Source organism: Periplaneta americana, chromosome 3 (assembly GCF_040183065.1).
Source record: "Periplaneta americana isolate PAMFEO1 chromosome 3, P.americana_PAMFEO1_priV1, whole genome shotgun sequence".
Lineage (NCBI taxonomy): Eukaryota > Metazoa > Arthropoda > Insecta > Blattodea > Blattidae > Periplaneta > Periplaneta americana.
Window position 1 is genome coordinate 207,460,746 of NC_091119.1, and position 13,636 is coordinate 207,474,381.

The following is a 13,636-nucleotide window of genomic DNA, read 5'->3' on the forward strand; positions in this document are numbered from 1 at the left end:
CACAAACTATAAATCCAATACAATTTTTTAATTTTTTTATTAATTTGGAGAGGATTCGTTATTAAAATAATATTGGAATAAAATTTGTTTAATAATCTGGGACCTTGACTCATGCTATGATAAAAAGCTGCATTGGTTTTACATTTTGGTTCAGACAAACGCAACGAATTCATATTTTTAGTTCTATATTTATGTATATACCTTTCAAAGTTATTAAAATTTCTATGGAAATATTTTAATAAAATAAAATAATACATTTGTTTAATATTGGAAACTTTGAAGTGTTTAAACAACAATTCAGTTGAGTAATCTTTCTGCGTTTCTGCTTTGAAGCAGAATTGCTGGGGAACTTTCGGCGTTGGACCTCGAACTCATTTCGCCATCATTAATTCACATATCATCATCACCCATACCATAACCCGGGTTAAGTTTAGGTGCGGAGTGCTGTACTTGTACAAGAGGGCGTCTGTTCGACACCAAATCATTCACAGAATGGGGGTGGTAAGCACAATAAGCTTTCTTCGTACGAGAAAAAACACACAATGTGGCGCACATCACGATACTTTTAGTGCCCTCTCATAAACTACTAGGCTATTTCCTTGCGCTTCCGAGTGGCACTGACTAGTGGCTCTAACGCGGACCGTTGAAGAAGCAAGATACGGCCGTTCAGCAAGCCGCCATGATTTGGATTCTTGGGCTTGACGCAGGTTTCTTGTTTGCCAGCATCGATGTTTTGGTCTGCAATTGAACAAGTGTTTGTACAAGTATGGAGACTTTGTTGAAAAGTAATGCGTACGAGTTCCCTACTACTGTGTATCACTGCCTGCGAAATAAAGTTTGTCCATGCGAGCTCTTGTTACCTTACTTTTTGAGTCACCCTCGAAAGCTGTACATCCCCCTTAAATATATCGCGTAGGGATTTGTGAATAGACTAATCACTGAACCTAGTTTTATAATAATATTAATTTTCCTGAAGTAACTGCTTAGGTTAGGTTATCATAATATTAATACTCGATCACAACGCGATAACACGCTAGAAATTCCACTTCACACATCATCTCTGTATTCCTCATCTTTCACTGTTGCTACCTCTCGTCACTGGAACTCTCTGCCGCCTGAAGCCAAGGGCTGCCGAACATTGAAATCTTTCAAATCCAAGTTAGAAAATTATCTTATGACGAGTTGCCAAACTAACTTACTATTATGACAAGTGTTGTATTGCATGTTTCCACGTATTCACATTTTTTATGTTCTAGTGATATTTAACTTATTTTATATTTTTGTTTTCATATTTCCCGATAATGGTATATCTATAATGTGATAAGTTGAACTATATATAATCATAATTTTCCTTACTGTGTGTACTTAAAAATATTGTATTCATTGTATGCTTTGTACTGCACTATTTTATTACTACTCTTGGTATTATTATTATTATTATTATTATTATTATTATTATTATTATTATTATTATTAAATGGATTTGAGGAAGGTGGGATATGATGATAGAGACTGGATTAATCTTGCTCAGGATAGGTACCAATGGCGGGCTTATTTGAGGGCGGCAATGAACCTCTGGGTTCCTTAAAAGCCAGTAAGTAAGTATTATTATTATTATTATTATTATTATTATTATTATTATTATCATCATCATCATCAATAATTCTCTTATTTTTTTTATACTTTATACTTTGTATGTCTCATTTATTTTGACCTGCTGTTCACATTCTATTACGTTTTTTTCCTTTCTTTCTATATATTATGTCTGATTTCTACTTACTTGTTGTTTACATTTTATTATTATTATCTTATTCAGTTTTGTGTGTAAAATTGTAGTGTACTTTGTAAATTTGTAGTGTTTTTTGTAACGCAGTTTTACTCCTGGTTGAGTGTTAGAGAAGGCCGTATGGCCTTAACTCTGCCAGGTTAAATAAATCATTATTATTATTATTATTATTATTATTGTTATTATTATTATTATTTCACGTGTTCCAGCAAGCCTTCTCCGGCAGAAGGTGTCCCGGAGTGGCCCCCAGTGTCCACTGAGGCCGGACCTTACTTGAGGATTGACCGGATGTCGGAAGTGCGACCCAACTTCCTGGACGAGTACATGATAGCGGTGACGGGGGGCCTGGGCCCCTCGGGGGCTCCGCTGGTCCGTTTTTCAACGCCAGCGCTGCTGCTGTGGCTAGTCGCTACGGGCTTAGTTCTGTAGGCACGGCATCTTGGTGCCGCTCACAGGAAGCCGATCATTATGGATCGTGGAGACTGGAGATCCCAACAGAGCGCCGCGATCTTCACTTCGTTGGCGGATTATTTACACTCAGAAAGTGCCGTCGCCTGTTTACCGGCGTGTGCTGTCTCCAATGAAATGGATTAAATCTTGCCTCAGTTCTGTGTATCGTGTTGGACTTTTCACTTATTCTAGCCGTGAAATAATCAGATGTGTTTGTTGCACATCCAGAACAACATTACTCAAAACTGCTGCGTACGTTCTCTAAGACAGACCAGAAGTTCCACGTGTTATGAATACCAAACAGTCATCAACGCTGAAACAGAAGTGTTGCTCTCTTGTAGTTCTTCATTACAACGCGAAATTCCACGTCTTTTTTATGTGTTAAATCCATTCATTACATCACTATTACTCACTCTTAGCATTCTACTAAAATTTTATGTTTTATTGTAGAATTACATACCAAGTGTACAAATCCTATTACAGAAAATGTTCACACAGAAATGTTTCTCGGATGAATTATTGTAGCTTCGTAAAACAAAAAGGTTATGACTAGGGCTAGGATTTTCATGAAATTGCATCTTTTTCTAGAAACCCAAAAACATACCTGCTTTAGTATTTATATATTTTATGTGATAAACTAAGTATTTTAAGACATAGGCTATTTGTTAGGGCATTTTTTTTTGCATTTTTTGCCTGTTTCAACTCATAAGAGCATTTTTTGTTTTATTCGGTCATTTTTGAGGCATTTTCATTTAATTTTGGCCATAAATCCCCATTATTAATGTAAAATAATGTTTATTTCATTTGATATTTTCTCTACATATTTTGTCCATTAATACTCATTATTTTGTATAATATTTTAATCGTTTTTCTACATAAATATTGCCCCTTTAACGTAGTACACCCCTTGTAATGGATCAGTCCAACCACCCCTTCAACATAGACTCCTCTATACTTGCTAATTCCAGATAAGAGTGGCCTTGTGGTGGACTACATCAGGTAAAATAATTAATTAAAGTGTACTACTTAGAAAAATATGTAAAATTAAATAAACTTAAATTTTGGTACTAGAATTTAATTTAATTACTAGTCTAAATATTAATATTCCTACTAAGCCAATTATGTAAGATCAATTTTTAGGGCATTTTAAGGGCATTTTTAAAAGACTTTTAGGTCTTAAATGCATTGTTTTTAGGGCATTTTTTCATGATTTATAGGTCATCAAAATCCTAGCCCTAGTTATGATACATCTGTGCTGCTTTTAATAACATCAGTTACGCCAATCATTTCGAAAAGAAAAAAAACTTTCATTTCATAAAAAAGGAAAGATATGCTGACAGGAAATGACCCTCTTTTGAACCTTGAGAGAAAATATATAGGGTGAGTCAGTAAAAGCGTGCAAAAATTAAACAGTAAGTAGGGGATGTTCTACAGAACATTTTCAGACAGGAAACTTGGAGAATCGAAGCCAGATTTAGGAGATATGAGCTTAAACAAGTCTATCGCTTACTTTTTCCATATTATCTCCCTATTTATTTACATATATCTTGAGCAAGTGTAAAATTTAATTGCAAATTTGGACAGAAAGTGAGGAATTGCTCTTTTTTGCTTTTTCGAAATATCACTGCATGACAAATAGATTTGACTGATGTGAATTGAAAAATTAATGAAGTTCTAAATTTTGATCATTACTTGGTAGAAAAATGTTTATATTATTATTTACATTTTAAAGTTATCCTTATATTATTGACAAATCTGAGTTAACGAACCATTTTGTACCTCAAACAGACACTGAAAAAGGCGGCCACCCACATTTAGTATTTACATTTATTATTATTATTATTATTATTATTATTATTATTATTATTATTATTATTATTATGCACTGTACTGGACTTTTATTGGCCAATGGCAATTGTCCAGCACAAATAAATAAATAATTATTTATATTTGTTATTTACATTTGATATTTACATTTATTATTTATATTTCTTATTTATATTTAATACTAGCCGTACCCGTGCGCTCCGCTGCACCCGTTAGAAATAAATATAAAGTAATTACATAATTAAAATAGGACGTTTGATCCAGGGAACATTCGTGTTTGATAGAAGGATAAATCGTTAAATATGTTACTTAATTTAAATTGCATCTAAGTAATTAAAATTCGATCATTTTGGTCCAGAGACACTCATTTGGTGCAATGACAATTCCTTTAACATGTTTCTTAATTTTTATTACATGCAACCATAGTTTAATGAAGATTGACATCATTTAGATTTAATGTGTATACTTTATATTACTTGTTATAGGTTTCCAATGAATTATGGTAGGCCTAATAACTTAATTTTAACCCTTTTTTTCTACGTATTCAGTAAATGGCGCTTGGCCCACTATGGTTCTGAACCCTTCAAATAGCTTATATTATATTATATCATATTATGTTATATTATATCAGAAGTTACTGTACGGGTAATAACATTATAGCATTATGTCCATCTAGAGAAAATTAATTATACAAATCGTTTAATTAAGCTTCCGATATTACTTCATACAAACACAGAAACATTCTCTGTAGGCTATCTTTCATAGCTTTCGATTGTTGCTGTCCAAGGTCCCTTAAAGACGAACTCATTTATTTTTTAATTCATTACACGGCCTTAGATGGCAGTTATTTTAATTTTAAAGCTTATTTATCTCATTAAATATCAGTCCTATCAAAATTTTTCAAGGAATAAAACTTATCGGAAATTATTTTTAAAGAAACTTTTGTTATGTAACATTTTTCACAAAAATCAATAATAAGCGAGATATTTCGATTTATTTAATTCAGGCCCCCTTATAACCCCCCTTTTAAATAATGTATTTTGAATGTCATATAGCCTAAAATCTAAGTTACAACGAACTTAATTTATATTCCAATTTTCATCTAAATCCGTTCAGCCATTATCGCGTGAAAAGGTAACAAACTTACAGACATACATACAAACAAAAATTTCAAAAAAGCGATTTTCGGTTTCAGGGCGGTTAATTATATATGTTAGGACCAATTATTTTTGGAAAATCGAAAATTACCAGAAAAATTTCGGCTACAGATTTATTATTAATATAGATTTACATTTATTATTTACATTTAAGATTTATATTTGTTATTTCAACTTAATATTTATATACTTTTTACGTTTAATATTCACGTAATATATTATTTACATGTAGGCAATCCATCATGTTTTGTTTGTGCGTTCACCAGGTGGTTCTGTCTATCTCATTTACATTGTCACATTACAGAACGTGATATGAGTAACCACAGACCCTTTCATACCATTCCAAGGGTTAGTCACAGTACGTACAGCACGTTAATTGGAAATTTATCTTTTGAAGAGGTGGAGAAGTTCAAATATCTTGGAGCAACAGTAACAAATATTAATGATACTCGGGAGGAAATTAAACACAGAATAAATATGGGAAATGCCTGTTATTATTCGGTTCAGAAGCTTTTGTCATCCAGTCTGCTGTCAAAAAATCTGAAAGTTAGAATTTATAAAACAGTTATATTACCGGTTGTTCTGTATGGTTGTGAAATTTGGACTCTCACTTTGAGAGAGGAACAGAGATTAAGGGTGTTTGAGAATAAGGTGCTTAGGAAGATATTTCGGGCTAAGAGGGATGAAGTTACAGGAGAACGGAGAAAGTTACACAACACAGAACTGCACGCATTGTATTCTTCACCTGACATAATTAGGAACATTAAATCCAGACGTTTGAGATGGGCAGGGCATGTAGCACGTATGGGCGAATCCAGAAATGCATATAGAGTGTTAGTTGGGAGGCCGGAGGGAAAAAGACCTTTGGGGAGGCCGAGACGTAAATGGGAAGATAATATTACAATGGATTTGAGGGAGGTGGGATATGATGATAGAGACTGGATTAATCTTGCTCAGGATAGGGACCGATGGCGGGCTTATGTGAGGGCGGCAATGAACCTCCGGGTTCCTTAAAAGCCAGTAAGTAAGTAAGTAAGTACGTTGTTAACTGAGGTTTGTAAATGTTATGAAAATGATTTAAAATAAGTTATGAATAAATGTGAATAGTAAGTGTAAGTAAACATACATAATAAGAAATGTAGATAGTACAGAAAACAATATACGATAGCGATAGATATGTTTAATCTCTTATCACTTAATCTTGCTTTGCAGACTCCAAGTTCCCTACTGTAGCGTATCCCCTATTTCCTGTTTAATTTTTGCACGCCTTTACTGAATTGCTCTGTGTAGTGAAACCTTTTGGTTTATAAAATGTTTTTCTGTTGTGGGCTCGCGATTTCTTTTACATGTGAAGACAGGATATAGGTCATCGCTGAGGTAATGGCTTTGGAGTGAAATGTCATCAGGGAGAGTGAATATAGTTATGGCTCGTGGTTCAATCCCCGCTGTTTACTGTTGCACAAATTCGAGTCCCATCTATCCTCGACGTCGGCTGAAGTGATTTTTGTGGTGGCCAACATCAAGGTGACTTTCTGTAGAGTCTTCTCCCTAACATTATACACTTCATTCCACTAACATTTCCCATTTTACTACACTTTTCTTATAAAGTACGATTTTAGGGTAAGGTATCTGGACGGCTAGCCAGTTACATCTTCTCTGCAGCTCTAGGGGACGAGGACGGACCAAGGGCACCCCTAGTGGAGAACGAGGGATGATCATGGCGGGCGCCCGATGATCGTTAAGGTCACTCGCTCTGTGTTCGTACGGTTTACATTCACCCGTCTCCTTACACACAAAGGTAAACATTCCTGTGTACAACACATAACGAAATTGCTGATATAAATTTATGGGAAAAAAAGATTGCAAATAGCCACCACTAAACAACTGTGACATGGAATAAAAGCGAGAAAGCTGATGCAAGGAATTACCATAATGCAGCCCACACCTGTGGAGTAAGGCTAGCGCGTCTGGCCGCGAAACCAGGTGGCCCGGGTTCGATTCCCGGTCGGGGCAAGTTACCTGGTTGAGGTTTTTCCCGGGGTTTTCCCTCAACCCAATATGAGCAAATGCTGGGTAACTTTCGGTGCTGGACTCCGGACTCATTTCACCGGCGCGCAGTCCTACAAGAGTACGCAGCTTTAATTTTCTATGTTGGCTGCATTGCAACGAGCTGAAGTGTAACTTGTAAGAAGGTATCTTCATAAGCGATGTTCTGATATAGAAGTCAGTGTGTATATTGAAATTAGTTTCTTTCTCAGGAAATAATTGAGGACTGACCCAGAAACTCCCACAACATCCAAAGAAAATTGCAATATTTTCTGTCCAGGTTGTGGTAAAAAATATCAGGAACCGTTGACAGAAGACTGGGTGCAATGTGAAAACTGCAAGCCTACTCATGCTATGAGGGAACTGGTGCATTTATTTGTGACATATGTTAGCGCGTGCTCTTGAAGGACTGTATGCGCACTCTTAGATGCTTGTTCCTATAAGAATGTGCAATGCTCAGATTTTGATTAAAGGGCCAACATTCATCTATAATTTCTTGTGTAACTGATTTGTGTTTTATCTATAGCCTACTAATAATAAATCTGTAGCCGAAATTTTTCTGGTAATTTTCGATTTTCCAAAAATAATTGGTCCTAACATATATAATTAACCACCCTAAAACCGAAAATAGCTTTTTTGAAATTTTTGTTTGTATGTCTGTCTGTCTGTAAGTTTGTTACCTTTTCACGCGATAATGGCTGAACGGATTTCGATGAAAACTGGAATATAAATTAAGTTCGTTGTAACTTAGATTTTAGGCTATATGGCATTCAAAATACATTATTTAAAGGGGGGGTTATATGGGGGTCTGAATTAAATAAATCGAAATATCTCGCTTATTATTGATTTTTGAGAAAAATGTTACATAACAAAAGTTTCTTTAAAAATAATTTGCGATAAGGTTTATTCCTTGAAAATTTTTGATAGAACTGATATTTAATGAGATAAATGAGTTTTAAAATTAAAATAACTGCCATCTAAGGCCGTGTAATGAATTAAAAAATAAATGAGTTCGTCTATAAGGGACCTTGGACAGCAACAATCGAAAGCTATGAAAGATAGCCTACAGAGAATGTTTCTGTGTTTGTATGAAGTAATATCGGAAGCTTAATTAAGCGATTTGTATAATTAATTTTCTCTAGATGGACATAATGCTATAATGTTATTACCCGTACAGTAACTTCTGATATAATATAATATAATATGATATAATATAATATAAGCTATTTGAAGGGTTCAGAACCATAGTGGGCCAAGCGCCATTTACTGAATACGTAGAAAACAAGGGTTAAAATTAAGTTATTAGGCCTACCATAATTCATTGGAAACCTATAACAAGTAAAATAAAGTATACACATTAAATCTAAATGATGTCAATGTTCATTGAACTATGGTTGCATGTAATAAAAATTAGAAACATGTTAAAGGAATTGTCATTGCACCAAATGAGTGTCTCTGGACCAAAATGATCGCATTTTAATTATTTGGATGCAATTTAAATTAAGTAACATATTAAACGATTTATCCTTCTATCAAGCATGAATGTTCCCTGGATCAAACGTCCTATTTTAATTATGTAATTACTTTATATTTACTTCTAACGGGTGCAGCGGAGCGCACGGGTACGGCTAGTATTTAAATAAACAATGTTCAATAACTTCAATGGCATAAAAAGTTTTTACTTTATCACTCAACTTTAATGCTGGCAAGCGAATTAATTTATGTGCGTACCCTTAGAGTCCTTTCCCCTAAAACCGACAAACTTTGACGAATAATAGACCACATAAAAAGGATCTTCTTTTGTTAAGAAACATATGATCGATGACACGAGCGCTGGTCTTCTATGCCCAAAGTTGCGGGTTCGATCCCGGGCCAGGTCGATGGCATTTAAGTGCGTTTAAATGCGACAGGCTCATGTCAGTAGATTTACTGGCATGTAAAAGAACTGCGGGACAAAATTCCGGCACATCCGGCGACGCTGATATAACCTCTGCAGGTTGCGAGCGTCGTTAAATAAAACATAACATTTTTAACATCGACGACACGTCCTTCTTGAGTTATGTGTACTTTTCAGAAGCGCATTCCGCATAACGCATGTTGCATATAGGCTAAGTGTCTTTAATAATCCATGTTAACTGCTGTACTGACGCTAACATACATATTTTACAATAATAATAATAATAATAATAATAATAATAATAATAATAATCATAATCATAATAATACAACCTCAAGCCAAGACGACTTGACAATTTTCTTCGCTAGGAATCAGCAGGCCGTGCGCAAGCCAAACAAAACACGGTAGTAATTCAGGTGGCCATGATAGTACTATACAATCAATCACATTCGCAATTCCAAGTCATGGTTTTATGAAAAATATGACGTGCAAGATGCAAGCAAGACATTTCCACGTCAAAAATCGCACGTAAAGATAAAAGAAAAAAGCTTTGACGAAACGGCCAACTTTTAAAGATGGCTTTAAAATTATAAGAAGCGTTTGTTGCCACGTGGCTTTTTGCTGATTTAAAGCAGCTTTGTGAAAATGGACATCAGTGTTACAGCTGGAATAAAGTAACAAAAGGAAATCCATAATATGATAGCCTGTTAAAAGACCCGTGTAATAGAAGACGAAAAAGCTTCATTCCATGTGAAGTGTTAAAATTTTGTAGCATAGACGGTTACAAAATCAAATAACGGAAATAAAGTTTTATGCAAACGATTTTATGTAGACCTACACATAGAGGGACGAATTAAATGGAAATTAATGAATTGTGTTGAAAATGTAACACAGTAATGCGAAACAGTTGTTTATAGCGCCATATTTTCAGTTCGGTTACATTTCATAAATAATTATTTTAAAATTATATAAAAACATACTTTCCAGTGAACTCGTGAAAATTTAAATATCGCAGATATGTTAAAATTTGCACATTTTAGTATATGTGCAAAATAATTGTGAAAACATGCATAAATGTAATATTTTCGAACTTTCATTTACGATTCAGTATCAACTGTTGCATGCGTAAAGCATATTGAGTGATTTTTACTCGTTAAGTAATCGCAACGCCCGTCGCCACGGTACATTGGTTCGAACCCCATGCAAACGACAGCTACAATTATGCCGCGGACATTAATAAATACGTATATATCGGAGTGAGGGCAAAAGTGGCTTTTGGCAATAGCAGCTGAGGACACTGAAAGGAGACACAAGTGAACTGTAAGTAAATAGATAAATACACAATAAATAGATAATAAATAAGTAATTAGATAAATAAATACCTACATACGTAAATAAGTAAATAAATAAATAATAGGTAAGCAAATAAATAAATAGATAAATAGGCAATAAATAGATACTAAATAAGTAATTATATAAATAAATACCTACATACATAGATAAGTAAATAAATAAATAGGTAAGCAAATAAATAGATAAATAGATAAATGAATAAATAAATAAAAATATTGAATAAATAAATAAAAATATTGAATAAATAAATAAGTAAATCTATAAATAAACGTTCCGCTCCGTGACGTCGTGGTCTAAGGCATCCTGCCTAGGACTCGCGTTATGGAACGGGCGCTGGTTCGATTCCTCATGGGGGAAGAAATTTTCTCATGAAATTTCGGCCAGTGTATGGGACCGGTGCCCACCCAGCATCGTGATGCATTTGGGGAGCTACGATAGGTAGCGAAATCCGGTTGCGAATGCCAGCTATAACGGCTGGAAGGGATCATAGTGCTAACCACACGATACCTCCATTCTGGTTGGATGATCGTCCACCTCTGCTTTGACATGTGGGCGTGAGGCGAGCAGCCGGCTGGTCGGTCTAGGCCCTTCACGGGCTGTAGCGCCACGGATTACTATTATTATTATTATTATTATTATTATTATTATTATTATTATTATTATTATAAATAAACAACCACACGGAGCACTTTTTCCGAAATGGGAACAATAAGTGTAAAAATTCAACTCTTCTACTCGTCTGATATTTGAGAACTACAGGATGCGGCCTTGAGGCCTATGAAGACTTTTGGCACAGTAGAAGTGTTGTAATTTGAAATGTCCAGAAAATCGTGATGTTGTGCTACTGTTCATCACATTCTACAATCCAAATGCAAAAAAGGTAAAGCCAATAGACTATAATTATGCTGCTATTGCAATAAATATGATACAATTTAAAGTTTTTTCCATCCTTTTGTTCATGTATGTTAGATAAGTTACAAAATTACGTAATCTCCTAATTCATATCTCTGCGCTGTGACTTTGCCAATACGGCTCCAGTTCTGATGTGCATAACAATTTAGGCTTATAAGTATAAGAAATATTATTTAAGAAAGGGAAAATATTGTAGTGTATAACAGAGTAAATACATGGACATAAATTACATGGCGTGTGAGTTACACTGTAGGCTACGTAAAAACTGGTGCTATCCCGACAATGCCACACACCAGACAAAGAACTTCACTAGTCTCTTCTTTAGTTTTTTTCCTTCAAAGGTCCACAGAAACTTGGACATTACGACGAAGGGAAGAGAAACGACTAGAAGCATTTGAAATGTGGATATGGTGGAGTATGGAACATGTGAAATGGACAGACGAAATAAGAAATGAAGCTGTGTTGGAAAGATTGGGTGAAAAAAGAATAATGCTGAAATTTATCAGAAAGAGAAAAAGAAATTTTTCGGTCACTGGCTAAGAAGAAACTGCCTACTGAAAGATGCACTGGAAGGAATGGTGAACGGGAGAAGAGTTCGGGGCAGATAGTGCAAGACTTGAAGCATTGTATCGTTTAGCATTAAGAATAGCTGAGCTGTGAATGGAAATCTCGTACTCAGCGGCTACTTGTGGACTTCAGGCAGGAGTCGTAAATATTGCAGTACGTATAGAAAGTGACACCATGCGTTCAGATCATTTGCTTCGGTTCGAGTTCCATACGAACTTATCAGTAACAAGTCAGTACAACTCAGGAATTTCCTTCACCATTTTTTTCTCTATTGACAGTATTCCGAATGCGTTTCATTTTTTATTAATTTATTTATCCACTTATTTATCTATTTATCTACCCATAGTTATATAGGCCCATAATATATTTATGTATTTCTTTATTTATTTATTCTGGCGGATTTAAGGCCATCAGGCCTGCTAATCCACTCAGCCAGAAACAAAAGAAGCTGATGTAAGTGAACTAAATTTTGGAATAATGCGTTGAATCTTTCCTCTCTCACACGATTATTTTAAGCATGTGTTATTGCCTTTCAGGTACAGAAACATCTCTCAGATTAGCAAGTCGCCATTCGAGATGCAACTAATTTTTGCGATTTGTAAATACAATAATTTGTACCAGTGTTTACAATCGAATGCTGTGCGGCATAAGGAAGGGAAATTTCGACTTGCAAGGGATTGATTTCAAATTACCTATGTAACACAATTTGTCATATTCTTGTCTTCCCATAAAAATTTAAACTGTATAAACATTCGGGAGGAAATTAAATACAGAATAAAATGGGAAATGCCTGTTATTATTCGGTTGAGAAGCTTTTATCATCCAGTCTGCTGTCAAAAAATCTGAAAGTTAGAATTTATAAAACAGTTATATTACCGGGTGTCCTGTACGGTTGTGAAACTTGGACTCTCACTTTGAGAGAGGAAGAGATATTAAGGGTGTTTGAGAATAAGGTGCTTAGGAAAATATTTGGGGCTAAGAGGGATGAAGTTACAGGAGAATGGAGGAAGTTACACAACACAGAACTGCACGCATTGTATTCTTCACCTGACATAATTAGGAACATTAAATCCAGATGTTTGAGATGGGCAGGACATGTAGCACGTATGGGCGAATCCAGAAATGCATATAGAGTGTTAGCTGGGAGGCCGGAGGGAAAAAGACCTTTAGGGAGGCCGAGACGTAAATGGAAAGATAATATTAAAATGGATTTGAGGGAGGTGGGATATGATGATAGAGACTGGATTAATCTTGCTCAGGATAGGGACCAATGGCGGGCTTATGTGAGGGCGGCAATGAACCTCCGGGTTCCTTAAAAGCAAGTAAGCAAGTAAGTAAGTAAGTAAGTAAGTAAGTAGGTAAGTAAGTAAGTAAGTAAGAATCCACATCAAGCGTAGGCCTACAATCCATGGGTTGAATGGCGCATCGTGCATGCTAAGGAAATAAAGTAATGTTCCATTTAGATTTATGATTGGCAACGCTGTTTCAGTTACTGGTCCAATCAGATCAAAACGTAACCAATAGTAGATGCCAGGGCACTTCAATTTCAGCCTGTCCAATGCTTTCCTTACGTGTTGCCATGGCAACGCTCTGGGGTACAGCAGTTTGCAACTCGTGAAGATATTGCAAATACTTGTGATT

General features: G+C 35.2%; 1 protein-coding gene across 2 annotated transcripts in view; it reads left to right on the top strand.

The window, feature by feature from the left end:
* The window catches only part of LOC138696979 (juvenile hormone esterase-like), a 52,939-nt gene extending 50,202 nt beyond the window's left edge, over positions 1 to 2,737 (top strand). For both annotated transcript variants that reach the window (XM_069822530.1, XM_069822529.1), the window contains exon 11: positions 1,996 to 2,737. In XM_069822530.1, coding sequence (XP_069678631.1) covers positions 1,996 to 2,215 — 220 coding nt within the window. In that variant the 3' untranslated portion in view covers positions 2,216 to 2,737. The remainder of the gene's footprint in view (positions 1 to 1,995) is intronic.
* Positions 2,738 to 13,636: the final 10,899 nt, after the last annotated feature.